General features: G+C 41.5%; 1 protein-coding gene across 1 annotated transcript in view; it reads left to right on the forward strand.

Moving 5' to 3' along the window:
* pde4dip (phosphodiesterase 4D interacting protein) overlaps nucleotides 1-22,500 on the forward strand; it is a 139,290-nt gene that overhangs the window by 4,804 nt on the left and 111,986 nt on the right. The window contains exons 2-3 of the mRNA XM_080032750.1: nucleotides 1,063-1,115; nucleotides 11,894-11,961. Of these exons, the coding sequence (XP_079888876.1) occupies nucleotides 1,063-1,115; nucleotides 11,894-11,961 (121 nt within the window). The remainder of the gene's footprint in view (nucleotides 1-1,062; nucleotides 1,116-11,893; nucleotides 11,962-22,500) is intronic.

Raw genomic sequence — 22,500 nt, forward strand, 5'->3', positions numbered from 1 at the left:
ATTTTTTTTTCATTATGTTGAGAAATTTCAAGAATAAAGACTCCAAAATGATATTGGAGTTAGTGGGGCATTTATGTATTTTCAGCATACTACAATTGACGTGCATTTTTTGGGACATCCTATCCTAAATCTTTGTTTGGCATACTAGACAGTGGGGAAGTATGGGGATTGGAACGCAGGGCATGCCAGTGTTTTGTTGACAGTGCTCAGCTGCTGAGTGATGGCTGTGTGGTGTGAAGCATGCGCTGACTCAGTTTCCAGCAGCAGTGTGTGACTGTGCTTCTGTCTCTCACACAGTAGTGAGGGAAACAACTCAGCTCAAACTATATGGACTATTTCTGACCCTCATGTCTGGACAAACGTGTTGTTATTGACTGGCATTTGAAGCAGACAGGGCACCAGTAAGTTATAATATGGGATTTGTACGCATATTGGAGAGACTGGGTTGGATAAGTATTTGATTTTTAATAATCTGAAGAATACAGGTTTTGGATGTGGATTAGGAGCTATTGGACACACGTGTTGTTATTGACTGGCTATTGAAGCAGACAGGAGACCAGTAAGTTATAGTGTGGGATAAGTAGTCTAATATATTTAGTTTAACCTACTAATGAATTATCCTTTCTTTCTTTCTTTCTTTCTTTCTTTCTTTCTTTCTTTCTTTCTTTCTGTCTGTCTGTCTGTCTGTCTGTCTGTCTGTCTGTCTGTCTGTCTGTCTGTCTGTCTGTCTGTCTGTCTGTCTGTCTGTCTGTCTGTCTGTCTGTCTGTCTGTCCTTTCTTTCTGTTTCTTAAATGTTTCTATTGTATATATTTTTATTGTAACATCAACCTGCCTAATGGACCGTTAGAAATTAGCCCCCGGGCGACAATCTTGCATTTTTACGTGTACTGCTTTACTCTACATGTTCATTAATGTGTATTGTCCTGAAATAAATAAATAGATAGATTTTTTAATAATATGAAAAATACACGTTTTGGATGTACGGATAAGGAGTTGTTGGAGACACATGGACGTTGTTAAGTGTGTATGAATCGGGCTGATTAAGCTGTGTCTTGTTTCAGGAACTTTGGTGCCAATAAACGGGCCCGGCCGCACAGCATCGGACCTATGATGGGTGAGTAAATACACAGCCTGAATATTATGTTTTTTTATAGATATTTTTTGGGTGTTTTATCCTTTATTTGACAGAGAGAGAGAGAGAGAGAGAGAGAGAGAGAGAGGGGTGACATGCAGTAAAGGTCCACGGGTCGGATTCAAACCCACAACCACTGCAACAAGAACTGAGCCTATATAGTACACGCTCTATCCACTACGCCACCGGAGCAGCCCAATATCCTAAATCTTCTTAAATATTCCACCATTAGGCCTGCAATAACCTATGCTCTGGAAAAAATGAAGAGACCACTCCAAATGTTCAGTGTCTTTTCGTTTTACTATTTATAGGCATATGTTTGAGTAGAATGAATGTTGGTTTTATTCTATAAACTACTGACAACATTTCTACCAAATTCCAATACATTTGTTTGTGATCAACACCATTTCAATTGAGTAATGTTGAGATGAAGATTTAAAGAAAAATCCAGAGTGGTCTCTTTATTTTTTTCCGGAGCTGCTTTTGTATGTGTGTTTGGATCATAATTGGGTTCTGAACAGGTTAATTCTGCTTCACTGTTTTGTTGATACGTTTTTCTCCGATCAATGTGTTGTACTGTGTAGACTTTTACTGGATTTTTCCCAGCACAAACAAGGCAAGGCAAGTTTATTTCTATAGCACAGTTCAGACACTAGGCCGTTCAAAGTGCTTTATTATTTATTATAAACACCTTGTTTTAGTTTTACCAGCATCTGCCTCATACAGGCTCCTGTGTTGTAGTTGTTGTTGACTAATGCACTGTAAGTCAATGAATGACTGAGTGTGTTGGTAACACCCACCTTCCCTTAAATAAGTCTGTGTGTGTGTGTGTGTGTGTGTGTGTGTGTGTGTCTGTGTGTGTGTGTGTGAGTGTGTGTTTCCCCTTTTGGTTTGTGTGTGATGTGGCTTTGGCTAAGTGAGCGTTAGCATTAGCTGGGATAACGGAGACGAATACATAGACGTAATGACGTAGCTTTTTAGACAGAAGCTTTAAAACACTGTATTTTTTTGTTCCCAAATTTCCGACTATCCGTGAACGCCCCTCCACAACTCTGGGCCTCAGCAAGTAAAATATATCCAAATTCATTAATTTCATTCATTTAACTTTTATTTATCCTCGAGAGACCAATTGAGGGGTGACCCTCATTTACAATGGTGTCGAGTTCAAACAAATTCAAAGGAAAAACAACAATGCATACACAATATTCAATGCAAATACATCAAATACACAACAACAGGTGAAGAGAAGAAAAAACAAAAAAACTATTGAAACATTTACACAGTGGTGAAGAGTGGCAGCAATTAAAATGAAATTAAATGGGTGAAAGTACAATATAGCCTAATTAAAACAGTTACAGGTAGAGTTTGGCAGATTTAAGATAGTTTGTTTAAATTGATTAAAGGATATGAAGGTATTTAGTTTAATTTGTTGCTTCAAGCCATGGAAGCACAGCTTAATCAGCTTTTTTTTAAAAGATATTTTTTTGGCATTTTTAATGCTTTATTGACAGTGTAGAGACAGAGTTGAAATGGGGCAGAGAGGGGAGTGACATGCAGAGTACGACCGCGGGCTGGAATCGAACCCGGGTCCGCTGCTGGCCGAGGCCCATGGGAGGAGACGCCCTACCAACTGAGCTAAGGGCGCCCCCTCACATTCCAAATTTGAAATATTTGCTAAAAAAAAAAAAATCACAGATACATGACAGACATCAAAGGCGTCAAAGGAATATAGAATGTTTACTTTTAGAACAAACCTAGAGTTTACCAAGGAGGACTCGGTATTTTCAGAGCCATAATCTGAGACAGTAGCACAGCGTTCAAGGGACTTCCAGTTACTGACACACACTGGATTTGAGTGATTTGATTTTGTATTTATCTCAAACAATCACAATTATTTTAAAGAATAGAAAAATAATATCTGATAAAACACAAACATAAATAATAGAATTATATCAAAGAACCAAAATAAAGATTAGTTCGAGAAGATTTAAGGTTCATTTATGCTCTACGTTACATACGCATACGCATACGGACGGAGCCTTCTGTCCGTACTCTGCGTTCATTACGTCCGTATTTCTGCACGTATCCTGCTAGCTTGCGGATGCGTACCACACGGACAGAACGGAGCATTACTACCGGAGATCACGGGGGGCGCACAGCCAACAGTTCACTTTCACTTACTGTACATTGGTTTACAAACACAAACGAAAGACATAATACTTTAGAAAATGTCTTAACTTTTGAGGAGAGGTTTGTGTGAGTTGGTACGAAATGACATACACATTTATCTCTCTATGAAGTTACACGGCCGGGGCACAGGGACATACAACTACAACAGAGCAGCATGAGCGGGGATCGCACGGGGAAGAATGTCAGCTAGACGGCAGGCTGTCAGCTAGACGGCAGGCTGACGGCAGCAATAGAGAAGTGATGTCCTCACAGACCCCCGCTGTCTATAATACAGCCTCTAGTTTAGCCTCTTCCATCGCTACGGTAGAAGGCTATAGCTAAAGCTGTTTCTTCCATGGACCTATTATAAAATATTTATTCCAGTTGATTCACTGTTTGACTCTTCTTCTTCCTATTTGAGTCACGTTTTACTCTGAGCGGCGCTGCTGCCCACTAACGGTTGATTTGTTAAATGTCGATTCCAACATAAAGGACGCATGGAAGTATGAGGGCAGTGACGGATATAACGTTGTAAACGTACGTCTCTATTTACGCACGGAATTGGAGCATAAATGAGCCTTTACTCAACACTATACATCACATCACAACCATACACACAACCACTCCGTTGACACACACACACACACACACACACACACACACACACACACACACACACACACACACACACACACACACACACACACACACACACACACTTTCAGGTCCTAATTGTATTAAGAACTGACATTAGTTTTTTTGTTTTTATTTAAATTTGTTGCAAAAAAAAAAAAAAAAAATGTGTAGGGTGTTATTAATGCTAAAAGTAACTCACACTAATATATGATCCTACAATAAAGCATATATTTATAAAAAAAAGAACTGAAATGGCAAATAGCAGCAGATCTACTGAGGGAGCTAACCAATCCGATGCCATTAACTGGGCCCTGATGGTTGAACGGGAGATGGGACGTCCCGAGGAGAATTGGAAGGAGATGTGTAGCACTTTAGGCTTATTAGTCCAACAAGAAGGAAGCAGCAGCAGTAACATCCTCACTACTAGCAGCAAGCCTACATCTAACCAGGGTCTCCAAACCAACTGCAGAGCTTGAAATCAAGAGGTGGGACAGCTGGAAAGTAACCAGAAGGCAGTGAGAACAAAAAAAAAATTCAAAGTCTAGCAAAAAAGGAAGCAGTAGTATAATTCGCACTAGCACCAAGCCTAAATCTGACCAGGATCTCCACACCACCACCACCACCCAGGGTCAATGCAGGACTTCCATTCACGAGGTTGGGCAGCTGGAAAGCAACCAGAAGGCAGTGAGAAGAAAACTCAACCCTCAGAATATAGAAAAGGATGCCAGTCAAGAGAAGGAGGTGTCTGTCTGTGTGGATGAGGCCTCAAGTGCTAAAGTAAGCGAAAATGTTAATTTAGAAAAAGGTTGGATTAACGTGGAGAGCCGTACTACCATCCAGGATGAATGCAGCAGGGCTCCCATTCAAGAGGTGGGACTGACGCCAAAACGCAAGACGAAGACTGCAAGAAGAAGACTAAATTCTCTAAATAATTATCAAAATCTAGCAGAGGATGCCAGCCAAGAGAAGGAGTGTGTGTCTGTGTGTGTGGAGCTGCCTCGTGAGGCCTCAAATGGTTTCAAGAGTGAAAATGAAAATTCAAAGAAAAGTTGTATCAGCGTGTAGTAGAGCCTTACTACCATCCAGGATGAATGCAGCGAGAAGAAGACTAAATCCTCAAAATCTAGCAGAGGAAGCCAGGAAAGAGAAGGAGTGTGTGGAGCTGCCTCATGAGACCTCAAATGGTCCAAAAGAGTGAAAATTTGAATCCAAAAAAGAGCTGGATTAGCATGGACAGCCTTACTAGATGCCTTCACACAGCTAACGTAAGACTACAGGAGGCAATCCAAAAGTGGGTTTCAGCTGAAGAGGAAAGCGCTGAAGATAAGACCAAGGTCACGGTGGTGTTGAGAAGGTTGAAGGAGGAACACAAGCTGAGAATCAAGTTGGAGAAGGAGGTCCAAGGGCTTAAGAAACTCCAGACAACTTCTTCTTCCGTTGAAAAACCACCAAAACAGGTGCAGGAGCCGACAATTGCTGTGAATCCTCAACAAAAGCCCCATAACCCAACAGAGGAGGTCTTCCAACAGCGACTGACAGAGGTAGAAAAGCCAACTCAGGAACCAGAGGCCATAAAGCTACTAGAGGAGGCCCAGGAACAACTTCAGGACGCCTGGCAGCAAACACCGAAAGTCGCCCTAGAACCAACACAACAGGAGGGCCGAGAGATACAGGAAGAGACCAAAAAGCCTTCACAAGACAAGAGGCCGAAATGTCGCAATTGGAAGCCTGGCGACCACAAGAAGAACCTGAGGAGCCAGTAGTTCAGGAGGCCGAAAAACCACCAAAACAGGTGCAGGAGCCGACAATTGCTGTGAATCCTCAACAAGAGTCCCACGGCCCAACAGAGGAGGAGGGCCAAGAGCGACTGACAGAGGAAGAAAAGATAACCCAGGAACCAGAGGCCATAAAGCTACTAGAGGAGGCCCAGGACACAGCAAAAGAAGCCCAGATACCTTCACCGCTAAAGGACCACAAACCTTCACAAGTTGGAAATGTCACCGTTGGAAGCCCTACAACCATCCAACCAACATCCATCCGGGCAATCAATGTGGCCAGCAGCAGGTAAATGTTGCTGATGCTGATTTTTTGTGTTGTTGATGACTTTTATTTTTATTTTTATATCCTGGCACTTTATTTTTATGCACTTTCTGTGTCCTCCTCGGGCTTGTGTACATAATGTTGTTTTGTGTCCATTGATGTCTTGTTTTGTCGTGTGTTTTTAAACTTCTTCTCCTGTTGTGAACAAATTTGCCCTCATGGGACATTTAATAAAAAACCTTGAACCTTGAACCAGATAGGACTGAGGAGCCTGCAGAAGAAATCCTCACAATCATTGGCTCTGAATCTTCACAGGAGGGACACGGGCAAACAGAGAAGGTCCCGGAGCTGCTAAAGCCCGAAACGCCAACTCAAGTGGCCCAAATAACCCCAGAAGAGGCCCATATACCTCTACAAAAGGCCCACAGACTTCCACAAGAGGTTGAAAAGTCACGTCAAACTGTCCAGGAGCCACCAACGGTTTTCAATCAAGCTCAACACCCAAACAGAGGAGGTCCAAGAGCTCCTTAAAGACTCAGAAAAAGCCCACAGAAGTCGCCATAAAGCCTACAACCCAGGACACACACAGGATCCACCAACAGGGGGCCACAGAGCGACTTCAAAAGGCCGTGGATCCACCAAAAGCAGTGGAACAAATACCAGAGACCCACAGGCCAACAGAAGACGCCCTCTCTGCTTCACTGAGTCTGATGCTCCACAGGCGGGACACGGGCAAACAGAGAAGGTCCAGGAGCCAAAGCCCGAAACGCAATGCCTCCAATGGTCCACTGACAGAAGATATCAAGGTCTATATTATAAGCATGGAGAGCTTTACTTCAACCCTGGATGAATGCAGCAGGAAAACCATTCAAAACAAAGACAGACGAAGACTGCAGGCAAAACAAAGAAAGGCGAAGACTGCTACTAGAAGGAGGCTTAATAATAATCGTCAAAATCTAGAAAAGGACGCCAGCGCAGATAAGGGGTTGTTGAAGCCAAAACGCGAGATTAAGATCGCGAGAAGAAGGCTAGAGAAGAATCTAGTGGCCTCCTCCAATGATGTGGAGAGCTGTATGAGCATGGAGAGCCCTACTTCCTTGAACCAGGATGAATGCAGCAAGACTCACATTCAAGAGGTAGGGATGAAGCCAAAACGAGTGGTTAAGACTGCTAGAAGGAGGCTTAATAATTGTCAAAATAGGCCTGTAGAAATGCTTCATCATGAGGCCTCCTCAAATGGTCCACTGGCTGGAGATGTGAAGGGCTGTGTAAGCATGGAGAGCCTTACTTCTAACCAGGAAGAGTGCAGCAGGGCTCACATTCAAGAGGTAGGGCTGCTGCAGGCAAATCTAAGAAAGACCAAGACTGCTAGAAGGAGGCTTAAGAATCGTCAAAATCTAATCTAATCTAGGAAAGGACGCCAGCGCAGAGAAGGAGCTGTTGAAGCCAAAACAGGGCGTGTTCCACTTTGCGTGTCTGTCTGTTTGGGTTTACTGTTCGGGTGCTCCGGTTTCCTCCTCCCACAAAAAAATTCAACAAAACAAATTGGACTTGATTTAAAATTTCAGAAAAATTCAATAACATCTCTCATTTTAAAGCTTTCTGAATATTTTATTTCTGTGAAGAATTACGCCTCGTTTTCACATAATATATCACTCGTGTCCGTGCATCCGTTAGTTTACGGTTGGTGCTACTAGTGTACGGCGTTATGCTGCTGTATATGTGTTTTTATTGTATGTGTGTTTGTCCTGCTCTAATCTACTGTTTTGTGCACTTTCCTATAATGTTTAATGTAATAATGTATGCTGTGTTTTATTGTCTGCTTATTTTATTGTTTGTTTGCCATTGTCTGTCGATTCATTCTTACTATGTGTTGCTGTATTTTCTGAGTAGACTATGTTGTTTTTTAAGTCTTTGTTTATACATGCATTTTATTTCTGTAATTTTAGGTTGCCTTTTGAATATCTGGCCGGGGGACAACAGATGAAAACTAGCTTCTTAGGCTAACTCTGGCTCACTCACATGTTGTATGTTGATTAGTGTGCACTGTCCCTGAACTAAACCAATAAATAAAATAAATAAACGGAAGGTAATGTGTGGGTCCGTGTCACTGGCGATGCCGCAACGATCGCAGGCCCTCTCACTTGTGTCATTAAACTAATAAATCTGACTGTAATTCATATCAAATGAACACAGAAGATGACTGTATTTCATATCAAACTGATAAAATGATCTGACTTTATACAGTGTATCACATATATAAAGTATGTAATATTTTAGCAGAATAACATTCACTCTGATCTGATTCACAACGTGTTCAAACCATATGAATACCATGAACTCCTTTACCAAATTAAACATACTATCTTAAATCTACCTAACTCTGGTTTAATTAGGCCATATTGTACTTTTACCAGTTTAATTTTATTTCCAGCCACTCTACACCCCTTTCTAAAATGTTTCTCTTTAGCAGCTTGTTGTGTATTTGATGTATCTGCATTGAATATATTGTGTTTGTATTGTTGTTTTAGTTTCTCGACATCATTGCAAATGAGGGTCACCCCTCAATGATATCTCCAGTACATAAATAAAGGTTAGATAATAAAAACATGAACAAGTACTTTTTAATCATCAAACTGACTTGGCTATCAACATTAACTGAGTGGAAGGACATCGCCTGGTGTTGATACCCTGAATTTCACCGTGTCACCCACATATGCTTCTTGTCTAAAATGATCTGGAAACCACCGTGTGTTTCGTGAGGGAGGCGGCTGCGGCAGTGATGTAGTTCCGTAAACACACCCGGTGAATTTGGAAATAATAATTTAATTCTATTGGCAAACTATCTTATTCATAAATGTCGTATTCTTAAAACTTCCCCCGTTTTCAATGCATTTTATAACGAAGTAGTGTTATATATAAAAAAAAAACAATTAAACAGTGTAAAATGAAAGGAGGCCAACATTTTAGTGAATATTTGTGTGCCCTGATTCCTGATTGATCACTTGCTTTTGTTTTTATTTTGTTTTGAATGCTATTTTCTTAAGTGTGTTGACCTCGCTCGGTTTTTGTATATGACAGGAATATGAATGTGTTGTGCCTTTTTTGAATTGTGTAAATGTTGATTATAATAAAGATTTAAAAAAACAAAAAACACCCGGTGGCTCAAAGCTAGCTAGCGCCGCTTATTTACTGTTACAGTTGGAGTACACAATACTTCTCCATTACTTTAAAAAAATACTATGTAAAACTACAGTAAAAAAATAGGAACGCACTAAATGACAACAGTTCAATTCACTACTACCTTCTACATCGCATTACGCCTCGTTTCCACGTACGTACATTCTCGTATGTGATCCGACCGGAAGTCCATTCATTCCCGTGTGATTCCCCGTAATGTCCGTTTGCCTCTGAAACTCCTCCCTTCCGTAATATTTCTGTCCGGTATGCCCGTACTAAAAGTTCAAAAAATGTAACTTTTTACGTGGATTACGGACAGACCGTATGGGAGTTTTGCTAGGTTAGTTTACATGCAATGTCCTTCCTTCCACTCAGTTAATGTTGATTGTCAAGTCAGTTAGATGATTAAAAAGTACTTGATGTGAAATACAGTCAGATTTATTAGTTTAATGACACAAGTGAAGAGGGCCTGCGATCGCTGCAGACACGGACCCCGACACTTCCTTCGGACCAAGCCCCAACCTCAGCGATTTTTACCAGCATCCAATAAGGAAGTGACCACAACTGTAGTAACCAGGATGTGCCACTTGGGGGGTGGTACCAAGACTGAGCCATTTTTCTTTGACTCACTAGTTAGACAGGCCGTTTTCAAAGTCTTATTAAACCTATTTACAGCCTGGTCCACAAAACCATTTTAGTCTGTATGTTTAGGTCATATCTCCATGACAACACTGAGGTGGGTGAATTTTTTTGGACCACGCTAGTTTTTATTTTATCGGATATTAAAATGTATTGGCTCTATGTTCCGGACACGAGTAAAATACGTATGTGGAAACGAGGCGTTAGGTTGAGACTTTCACGTTCGGTCAGGTTCTCACGACTCCCTCACGTGACGTCATTCACGGTTCGAATTCTGAGAACTTTTTAGTAGCTGAGCTCAAAAAAGCAATTTTTTCTCTCAGAATTTGTATACGTGTGTTTTGAAAAACATATAAAATCCTTCATATTATTTTAGAATGGGCATGTCCACAATAGGTTATGAATCCAATTTATTTATTTTTTTTACGTGCAAGTTGCTCTTTAAGTAAAGTTAGTGCTAACATTAACTAGAGCGAAGACATATACAGCTCCGGAAAAAATTAAGAGACCAGTCTGGATTTTTCTTAAATTTTCATCTCTACATTACTTATTGAAAATGCTCTAAATGACCATGAAAACATTTATTACAATTTGGTAGAAATGTAGTCAGTAGTTTATATTATAAAACCAAAATGTTCCTTCTACTCAAACATATGCCTATACATAGTAAAACGAGAGACACTGAACATTTGGACTGGTCTCTTAATTTTTTCCAGAGCTGTATATGGTAAGGTAATGACGTGGCTCTATTACCCGATGGAAAAGCACGTTAGTTCATAAAAGATTCAAGTCATTCATATATTCTGCTCCAGGCTTCCATCCAGAATATGTTCTACTTCTATATTACAGCGTTCTAATAATGTTTAATGCACCGCAAATTAAAGGAACTGTCAAAAATCTGAGTTCTGCCAAATTCGTCTTGATTACATCCCAGTGGATCACACACACACACACACACACACACACACACACACACTCACACACACACACACACACACACACACACACACACACACACACACACACACACACACACACACACACACACACATCAGGGCCCCATTTTAGAAGGATAAAACACAAAGTAATGTACAAATCCCTCATGTGTGGAGTTTTCTGGTAACGCTGCAGGTCGTTTAGAAAGAATAAGTTTGGCTTTAAGACCTCTGGATGTGTTTCAGCTGGACAGGAATGTGTGTGTGTGTGTGTGTGTGTGTGTGTGTGTGTGTGTGTGTGTGTGTGTGTGTGTGTGTGAACCCCGGCAAACTTGAAGGACCCGAATAGCATGCGATGCTGGATGTCTTGACTGAAAGCCGACGTTGTGCGTGTGTGTGTGTGTGTGTGTGTGTGTGTGTGTGAGAGATAGTGTGTGTGTGTGTGAGAGAGAGAGTGATAGTGTGAGTTTGAGTGTGTGTGTGTGTGTGTGTGTGTGTGTGTGTGTACGGCCCATTATTCTGGCTTAATAGGGTTATAATGACACAAGGGTCGATCAGAATGTCTCAGAGATGCTGTTCAGTGAAGCCCACAGGTCGTTATACTGACTGATGATCCTCCATCACAGTGGAACATTTTATTTAATGTAGGAGAAAGTGCAGGGCCTTGTCTCTCTCTCTCACACACACACACACACACACACACACACACACACACACACACACACACACACACACACACACACACACACACACACACACACACAGAAGCCCACACGATTCGGAAAACAAATATCTTACTGGGATTATTGTGACTGATTTTGCAATTGCGATATGATTTGTGATAATAGAGGGAATAATCAGTTTTTACGTGATTATTCTAAGGCCAAGATATTATTCTTAAGGCAGTTGTACACCGGGCTCGACGCAAAAGTTTTGAAATGTGAGTTTTGTCTCGTCTCACTGTCGGAAGCGACGTCCCAGAACAATGGAACTCAGTCCGAAAAAATTAAATTTGTGAATAAGTGAAAATGACGTCGCTGATGTGGAAGCTTGTATTGACTCTGTATACGTACGGTAATTATTAATAACTTGCGAATTAATCGCACAAATACATTTTTTAATTTGATCTATTCACGTCTTTCTCTTTTTACGTCTGTGCAGATTTCTCGTGTGATGAGACGGATAAAGGCCCTCCGGTTCAGATGCACAGCCTCAGGGAGTTTGAGCAGGTAAGAACATGATACAAGCTGCTCACACCTGGACACACACACCTGGACACTCACACCTGGACACACGCACGCACGCACGCACACACACACACACACACACACACCTGGACTCACACACACACACACACGCACACACACAGGTGGAATGTTTGCTGTAAAGACTATGCCATGATAAAGAGTGATGCTGCACTCGTGTTGAGGAGTACAGCTGTCTAAAAAAGCTGTTGAGAAAGAAAAACCTGTAGTAATGTCCGTGTCCGGGCGTGTCTGTGCTATGTGGTTATGACTAGGTGACTATGAAGGTGTGCGTGTGTGGTTATGACTATGAAGGTGTGTGTGTGTGTGTGTGTGTGTGTGTGTGTGTGTGTGTGTGGTTTTGACTATGAAGGTGTGTGTGTGTGTGTGTGTGTGTGTGTGTGTGTGTGTGTGTGTGTGTGTGCGTGTGTGTGTGTGTGTGTGTGTGTGTATGTGGTTATGACTATAAAGGTGTGTTTGTTTGGGAAGATGTTGTTGCAACTTACGCTCTGCATGACTCAGGATTTCCCACTGTTTGTCCACAGTCCCTTTCTCTGTGTCTTTCCTTAGGCTGGTAAAATGGCCCTATGACGTTAGCAAAGAGGCCTCGTTTGTGTTCATGTTTTTAGGTTGTCTGTCTGTCTGTCTGTCTGTCTGTCTGTCTGTCTGTCTGTCTGTCCGTTCGGGCCATTCTTGTGAGCACAATATCTCATGAACGCTTTGATGGTAGTACAATATAGCCTAATTAAAACAGTTAAAGCTGGGGTATATGTGATTTCTGATTGGTCAAAGTTAACATGAGCTGTACACTTTGACCAATCAGAGCGAGGCTTCGATTCTCTGTTCTTATTGGCTGTTGGGACTGTCCATTAACTTTGGCTCAACGTTGTTGGTGTAGAGCGTGTCAGGGAGGGACCATGGGGGAGGGACCAAAGAGAACAAGTGGAGCGGTTAAGGTATTTGGATTCGAATCTCTATCCAAACTGCCATTTTCTCCCCAAATCCTCCATGTCTAAATGATGTGAAGGTATTTAGTTTAATTTGTTGCTGTAAGTTGTTCCAGGAGTCTGTCTGTCTGTCTGTCCAGGAGTCAGGGGCACTGAAGCTACACGTATAAAAGAGATATATATGATTTTATAACGTAAACCCACATATTTACAGTAAAAAAATAAAAAACAGACAGAACGAAATGTGAGTATTGGTTTGAACCGAGGAGAACTGAGGTGCAGTAATGGATTCTGGGAGCTTTGCCAGATGCATTATGGGTCTGATATAACTCCAGAGGTTGCAATTACCGTGTCCCTTGTTTCCATGGTGTGTGTGTGTGTGTGTGTGTGTGTGTGTGTGTGTGTGTGTGTCTGTCTCTCTGTGTTGTGTGTGTGTCTGTCTCGGAGTGTGTGTGTGTTTGCTTTCGTGTGTGTGTGTGTGTGTGTGAGGGGCTGGTTGTAGTAATGTTGAATTAATGTGGAGAGTTTGGCTTGTATTGGGGGAAAAAGGTCAAACTATATGAAACTTAAAACCACAGTAAAACATATAAAATGCATTCTGGGTTCTTTACTGGTGAACGGTTGATAGACTCTGAGACATTTCAAATAGCGGCCACATAAAAACACACAACTATATATTTCTTTACTTTTTCAGGAAATTAAGGGCGCACACTCACTCTAGTCATTCATACCAATCCCAAACCTTTGCTGTTGGTCTGATGTGGAAGGGGAATGTTTGCTGGGAATTTGGTCCGGATGAAATAAATATTGAAAAACAATCTGATACAAATACGCACTAAAACCCAAAATATAGTGAATTAGGACGCATAACTCTTACATTTTCTCTATTTCTAATGTCTAATCTTGATGTATTTCATGCCCCTGTAAAGCACTTTGAAAGGCCTTGTGTCTGAATTGTGCTACAGAAATAAACTTGCCTTAAGCACGGCATCAACTGGGACAAGTTCAGTTTCAGTTTATTTCGATCACACAGATTCACAACATTACATACATGAGTAAAACAAAAAAACCCTCAGTTGGGGCGCCCTTAGCTCAGTTGGTAGGGCGTCCCCCCCCCATGGGCCTCGGCCAGCAGCGGACCCGGGTTCGATTCCAGCCCGCGGTCGTTCTCTGCATGTCACTCCCCTCTCTGCCCCATTTCAACTCTGTCTCTACACTATCAATAAAGCAGAAAAATGCAAAAAAAATCTTGATTTATACATTGACATTTCGTATCAAAACCCTTCTTACGTTATCTTTATTTATTCATTTTTCGTTGGTCCCTTTTTCAATTATTATATACCTGTATATATTTTTTAAATGATTGGTTATTAAGTGTGTGTGTGTCCTTAGAATTATGATTAAAAATAGAGTTTACTTAGGATGGCCCTAAAGATGAAGACACTTTTATATTTTAACTCGACGTCATTGAAAATGAGGGTCACCCCTCAATTGGTCTCTCGAGGATAAATAAAAGTTAAATGAAATGAAAATGAAAATTTTCAGAGTGGAGCCGTGGCAGTGAGCTGAACTCTGTCTGTTGAGGTTTCATTATAATGTTACAGAAGATTTTCCTTTTGAAGTTTTTCCCTTCGACTATCCCAGTGAGGGATGACTCATTCTATATGCACACACACACACACACACACACACTATCACACACACACACACACACACAATAGAGAGACGCAAACACACTCACACACACACACACACTCTCTCTCTCTCCTTCTCTCTCTCTCTCTCTCTCTCTCTCTCACTCACACACAGTAGAGACACGCGCACACACACACACGCACATACAAGAACGAACGCATAGAACAGACATACACACACACAGTAGAGAGAGAGAGACACACACACAGTAGACTCATGCACACACACACACACACACGCACAGTAGAGACACGCACACACACACACACACACACACACAGTACAGACAGACCGGGAGGCGACATACACACTGTCTTTGTAAGGAGAGATGAGAGCTGTGATTACCAGTGGTGTGTGTTTGGACTCCAGTGGATATGTTGCAGACCTGCTGAACATAAAATGCTTTGAAAGGACCAGGACAGTGTTTTTATATGTTTAACACCATTTACCGTAAATCATTCTTTACATTATCACTGCTCAGCGTGTGTGTGTGTGTGTGTGTGTGTGTGTGTGTGTGTGTGTGTGTGTGTGTGCGTGCGTGCGTGCGTGTGTGCGTGCGTGTGTGTGTGTGTGTGATGCTTTGTTTTATCCACCTTTGATGCAGCTTTTGTGACCTCAGTCATTGGGGAAGTCATATTTAAGTTTTACTTGTTGTCAAGGTTATTTCCTTGATGCTATCTCGTAAGCACCGTGACTATCTTAAAATTATTCTCTCACAGACACTAATAGCTTTAAATCTAGATTGTGCTCTCAGAATTGGGTTAATTTTGAAAGTGGAGATTGTAGTAAGTAAGCAATCTTATTAGCAATCTTATCTTAAAAAATAGAGAGAGTTATATTCCATTAAAATGGTCAACTCAAGACTGAAATAGCATCATTATAGCCTTAACCAACCCTATGACGGGCTATCGGTTCACATCCAGGCTTCCAAAGCATTGGCATGATATCTTGCACCTATTTTAGTACAGTATTTTATTGAGTAATGTTTTTTTAATGTGTTCTATGTGTGTGTGTATGTTGGATGTGAGTGGACCATCTGAGTCCTTCATAAAGATTATTACTATTACTGACAATTGAACTCATTAATCTCCCTATTTTTCAAAGAAAGGTTAATGTTGAAACAAGACAATATGATCAACTTGAAAAAAACACAAGTAGGCAGTGTGAGGTATTAAAGAAAACAGCATTCATAATAATAATAATAATAATAATAATAATAATAATAATAATTCATTTTATTTGAGGGCGCCTTTCATAGCACTCAAGGTCACCTTACAGGGCAGAGTGTTTAAAAAACAAAATCAACAATCATAAAAAACACAAGAAGAAGATACATTGAAACAATTTACACACGTGGTGGTGAAATGGGTGGGAGACAATTAACTAGATGGAATATGTCAGTTTAAAAAGATGTGTTTTTAGATGGGTCTTGAATGTGGAAAGAGTGTCAGAGTTACGGATGACAGGTGGGAGGGCGTTCCAGAGGTGGGGGGCGGATCGGCTGAATGCCCTGGACCCCATGTCAACACAGAGAGCTATAGTCTATTAAAACGGGGAACTCATTCATTTTTCTATTTTCCATAGAAGGCCTGAGCAGTTTGGGATGTTTGTTTTTCCCACGTTTGATGCAGCTTTTGAAGTCACCGCTATTATAATATTATAACCACATTCACAGGGAAGTCAGGTCGGAGCTTTGTTTGGTATCAAAGCTAATTGTCCTGTTGTTATGTCACAATTGTCTAGCTTTCAAGAACAATGACTCTCGTAAAAATAGTCTTCCAAACATAACCACTTTAAAAAAAAAGTATTACTGGCTCTCAACCTGGGGAGGTTCTGGGAAAAAAAGTTGAAAAACGAAGGAATATAGATTTCAATGGAATATGTTTTTTATTTTTTAAAGGTGCAGTGTGTAATATGACATCATCAAGAAAGTTCTAGAAAGTTCTAGAATGCAACGCTCCCTGGGTAACCCCAACCCTTTAGAATAATAACAGAAGCTACAGTGGCCTTCAAGGACAAGAACAATTCTAAATTTTAAGCAATGCACCTGATGACATTCCAAAAACATGGATGCCTCCATAAGACTTGCCCGCTCAATGGACAAAATGTAATATTAATATTTGTAATTCTCCGCTCAGGAGGATAATTCAGATTATTGGCAGAGGTGATTTTACACCAATGAGGACATATTTATGAATGAGGATATTGATTTTAGCAAATAAATTACTTAAAATGTTACACAGTGCCCCTTTAAAGTCTGTATGAAAAGAGGTCGATTGAAAGCTAGAGGGTGAACTCGCAGGAATCAATATGCTTTTTTTTTTTACCGTGAGTTTTCCAGGCCAGGGTTCATAGTGAGGTTTATCTGATATCCCTCAGCACACACACGCAAACACACACACACACACACACGCACGCACACACACACACACACGCACACACACACACACACGCACACGCACACACAGTATTTACAGTTTGAAAACTAAAACAAAGGGAAACAAAGGGAAACTCGGTGAAGAGAGGAGACCAAACAGTCGGGGAAGTTTCCACAGTCTGACTGAAGCCATTACAGTCTGGTGACTTCGCTCTGGTTTCACGTTAAGTTACTCTGACAGTGGTAGCATATGGCTGCTCCTCTCATCTTTACAGGGCTCTGTGTGTGTGTGTGTGTGTGTGTGTGGGTGTATTACTGTGTGAGTACGTGTGTGTGTGACTGTGTGTGTGTGACTGTGTGTGTGTGAGTGTGTGTGTGACTGTGTGTGTGTGTGTGTGTGTGTGTGTGTGACTGTGTGTGTGTGAGTGTGTGTGTGTGTGTGTGTGACTGTGTGTGTATGTGTGTGTGAGTACGTGTGTGTGACAGGGCGCTGTACTTTCCACCAATGTACTTTCACCGCTCGGCAATTGTATGTCTCACACAGGAAATATAACCACTAGTTATAGTTACAGACATTTTTTTATGACTTTGTGACCTTTTTCGACCTTTGTGTGTGTGTGTGTTTGACTGTATGTAAGATTGGTGTGATGTGTCTGTCCTAGAGTGTTTGTGTATGTGTGTGTCAGTGTGTGTATTTTTCCTTGTGCATGTGTATGTGAGTGTGTGTCCGTGTTTGTCTGCTATGTCTGTGTGTGTGTGTATGTACGTGCATGCCTGTCTGTGTGTGTAACTGTATGCCTGTGTATGTATATGTATGACTGTGTGTGTGTGTATGCTGTGAATGTGTATGACTGTGTGTGTGTGTGTGTGTGTGTGTATGTATGCCTGCCTGTGTGTGTGAATATGTATGACTCTGTGTGTGTGTGTGTGTGTGTGTGTGTGCGTGCGTGTGTGCATGCCTGCCTGTCTGTGTGTGTGTGTTATGTATGTGCATGCTGTGTGTGTGTGTCTCCATATCTGTGTCAGTTTAAAGAATCAATCGTCTCGTCCGTCGGTTGGGAGAAACATGAACCTGCCAGAAAGCGTTTGTAACTGTCAAACATCTCGCTGTGAACTTCTGAGGTTTTACATTTTTTTTTTTTTTTTTTAAGTAAAACGATAATCCTCCTCCAATCAAATCGCTCCATTCTCCTTCAAATAGCCCTTTATTAGTCTATACAGGGAGAGATTGAAAGCACATGGTCCGCTGCCTATAATATGTGAATTGAAACCAACCGCAGAAGACACTTAGATTGATAGAAGAAAGAAGGAAGGAGGGTGGGGGAGTGGGGAGGGTTGCGTATAATTTCAGCCAGTATAACCTCACGACAAATTACGGTTGTTAATCTGTTATTTTGCCCTCCGTCTCTCGCTGTCAGAGTTGGCTTAATATTTCCAGAGTGGCAGTTAATAGATCGTACTGTGTGTGTGTGTGTGTGTGTGTGTGTGTGTGTGTGTGTGTGTGTATGTCTGTGTCTGTGTCTGTGTGTGTGTGTGTGTGTGTGTGTGTGTGTGTGTGTGTGTGTGTGTGTGTGTGTGTGTGTGTGTGTGTGTGTGTGTGTGTGTGTGTGTGTCAGCTATAGGAACAGGGTTTATGTCAGAGTCGGGTTTACTTTTCCAGAGTGGCAGTTAATAGATACCAAAACCATCCGTATACATTTAGACATTTTTGGGGCCTTAAGAAAACAGGCATTTGGCCCCTATACTACATGTGTTTTGTTAACCATTTGTTTCAAGGGGTGTGTATGTGTGAAAGATCAATGTGTAGGTTGTTGTAGAAATCACTTTTTTTTTGGGGGGGAGCGCCTTTAGCTCAGTTGGTAAGGCGTCCCCCTCCCGGGCCGGGCCCAGCAGCAGAGCCGGGTTCGATTCCCACCCGCGGTCGTTCTCTGCATGTCACTCCCCTCTCTGCCCCATTTCAACTCTGTCTCTACACTATCAATAAAGCATAAGAAATGCCAAAAAAATATCTTAAAAAATAAATAAAAAATCACTTTTTTGTCAAAATCAGTGAATATCTCCTCACGATCAGCTACCTGTCTGTACTGTGTGTGTGTGTGTGTGTGTGTGTGTGTGTGTGTGTGTGTGTGTGTGTGTGTGTGTGTGGGTGTGTGTGTGTGTGTGTGTGTGTGTGTCTCTGTATGTGTGTGTGTTATAGTTATACAGTTATACAGTATAAACTGAGGTGGTCCTTGGCCGTAGCTAACAGCCTGTTTACAGAGCCTAGGCTGTGTATTAACACTGTTGTTAGTCCCCCACTGACCAAAACACAGACAGTAAACCCTGTTCCTATAGCTGACAGTACAGATACACACACACACACACACACACACACACACACATACACACACACACACACACACACACATACACACACACACACACACACACACACACACACACACACACACACACACACACACACACACACACACACACACACACACAGTACAGACAGAGTGAGTGTGTGATTCAAACTCTCTTTTAATTCCATTTGTCTCCTCCTCGCTTCTTCTGCTCTCCTAGATTTTTGTGTTGTGGCATTTGAAAATAGGTCAGGAGAATACTGTGTGTGTGTGTGTGTGTGTGTGTCTGTGTGTGCCTCATTGTGTGTCGGTGTGTGTGTGTGTGTGTGTGTGTGTGTGTCTGTGTGTGTGTGTGTGTGAGTGAGTGTATGTGTGTTTGTGCGTGTGTGTGTGTGTGTGTGATAGCATGTCTGTGCATGTGTGTATGGGGTGCTGTGTGTGTGTCTCATTGTGTGTCTCTGTGTGTGTGTGAGTGTGCCTCATTGTGTGTGTGTGTGTGCTTGTATGCTATGCCTGTGTGCGTCTCATTGTGTGTGTGTGTGTCTCTGTGTGTGTGTGTGCGTGCGTTCAGCGTATATCTGTGTGTGTGTGTGTGTGTGTGCATGTCTCTGTATGTGTGTGTGTGTGTGTTAAACCCTGGAGCTGTTGGCACTGATTCATTGCGTTCTGCAGCTCGTATCTCCTGCTTTGCACATTGGAGAAACCAAAGCAGTGATGTCGTGATGTCGTGATGTCGTGATGTTGGATTACAAATGATTCTGAATATGTATTTACTCCAATCGTTCTCTGTCTGTTCAGCACAATGTGAAAACGTCGCAGAGGGTTTAAAACACGTACATTGTGTTACATTCTTGATCAGACAAACACACGGTGATCTAAGGTGATTTATATTACTGTAAGACATTATAACGGCCTCCACACACATCCTGCGTCTACCTCTGGAGCGCGTCGCCTCACCTTACTGCTGCCTCTCTCGGACTTTTCTCAGACACACATGCAACGTCTCAGCAGCTGCTGCTGCAGCGCTGCTTCTAAAAGCCCTATCTTTCTACATAGAGTTTTCATAGATAATTCCCATTAAAAATGAAGTTCTTTCCTGTCATTTATGATGCATATGATTTATATTGAGTCTAATATTGAGTCTGGACAGTAATCCGTGCGCCCCATTGCCTTTTTTTTTCACATTTTCGCTTGTTGGAAGTTTTATTTTGAAAGGGACACACCAGGAAATGGTGAAACTACAGCAAAAGCTGCCGGTATGAAGTCAATATGACTCAGCAGAGTATTTCTCTATCAGTTAAAGCAGAGAGACCCGAGAGAGACGCGCGGCTCCCCCAAAAAATAGGCTCCTCCTCCTGAGGTAAAGGGGAGCGTCGCTGCAGACGTGCCTCCGACGCGCCTCAGCAGTGCGTCTGAGGTTGGATGTGTGCCCGCTCTAGGTTGATTTCACGGTCAGTGACAAAAAGTCAGACGCAGACGCGAGGTAGACGCGCAGTAGAGGTAGGATGTGTGTGGAGGCCGTAAGTGTGTGTGTGTGTGTGTGTGTGTGTTTGTGTGTGTGTGTGTGTGTGTGTTTGTGTGTGTGTGTGTTTGTGTGTGTGTGTGTGTTTGTGTGTGTGTGTGTTTGTGTGTGTTTTTTTTTCTTGCTTGGTGCATGTCAATATTAATTTTATAAATCAACTAAAACTATGACTGTGTTTCCTTTGAAGAGACTGGAATGTAAGTCCATTATCTGTCATTCAAAATTATGCATTTTTTTCCGCTTGGCTTCATGTCACATCACATCCAACATGGCTGTGTAGTAGCAGCAGTAAACAATCCATAAAGAAAGTATAAAATAAAATGTATTTAAATGAACGCCTGTGAACTAAACAGGAAAGAAAAGACTTGTAGATATGAAAACAGACATTTTCTGTGTGTGTGTGTGTGTGTGTGTGTGTGTGTTTCAGTACAGCTCCATCCATACACACATCAGTAATTCGCTGATATTGAAGTATGATACAGATTTCCTCCTCTTGGGTTTTCTCATATCTCCCTCTCAGAGAACAGACATATTGATTTGGTCTTCCTGTCTGCGCCCTTACAATCACCTACACACACACACACACACACACACGCACACACACACACACACACCACTTTACAAGACAGGATACACTGTTAAAAAAAACTGTAGTTAAATCCTAAAGTCTTGTGTTGGTCTGTAGGCAAACTGCTGGTAATACACATTTTATAAACTAGATAACAAAAAAGTAAATTCCCTCATGTTTTATGTTCTCTTGTTGCTATTTTAATAAATTATATTTAAAAAATGCTTCATCAGGCATCCTCATCTTTTCTGTTCCCCATTTAAAGCTGGGGTGGAGGATTTGGGGAGAAAATAGCAGTTGGGATAGAGATTTGAATCCAAATACCTCAACCGCTCCACTTGTTCTCTTTGGTCCCTCCCCTATGGTCCCTCCCTGACACGCTCTACACCAACAAAGTCGTGCCAAAAGTGAATGGACAGTCCCAACAGCCAATAAGAACAGAGAATCGGAGCCTTGCTCTGATTGGTCAAAGTGTACAGCTCATGTTAACTTTGGCCAATCAGAAATCACATACCCCAGCTTTAACCTGTACTTTTTTAATTTTATTTTTTATTTCTATTCCTGTTTGGTTTACACAGCGGGTTAGAGTCCCATTGAAATAGGTTTAAAGGGACACTGTGTAACATTTTAAGTACTTTATTAGCTAAAATCAATATCCTCATTCATCAATATGTCCTCATTGGTGTAAAATCACCTCTGCCAATAATCAGAATTATCCTCCTGAGTGGAGAATTACAAATATTAATATTACATTTTGTACATTGAGCAGGCAGGTCTTATGGAGGCATCCATGTTTTTTGAATGTCATCAGGTGCATTGTTCAGAATTTAGAATTGTTCTTGTCCTTGAAGGCCACTGTAGCTTCTGTTATTTTTCTAAAGGGTTGGGGTTACCCAGGGAGCGTTGCATTCTAGAACTTTGTAGAACTTTCTTGATGATGTCATATTACACACTGCACCTTTAAGTCCTGTTTTATATTTTTCATTCACTTTTCTAATGTCTATTCTATACTTGATGTATTTTAATCTTGATGTATTTTATTTTATTTTTTTATTTCTTTTAAGATATTT

The sequence above is a fragment of the Ammodytes marinus genome (genome assembly GCF_949987685.1).
Source record: "Ammodytes marinus genome assembly, chromosome: 8".
NCBI classification, from domain to species: Eukaryota; Metazoa; Chordata; class Actinopteri; order Uranoscopiformes; family Ammodytidae; genus Ammodytes; species Ammodytes marinus.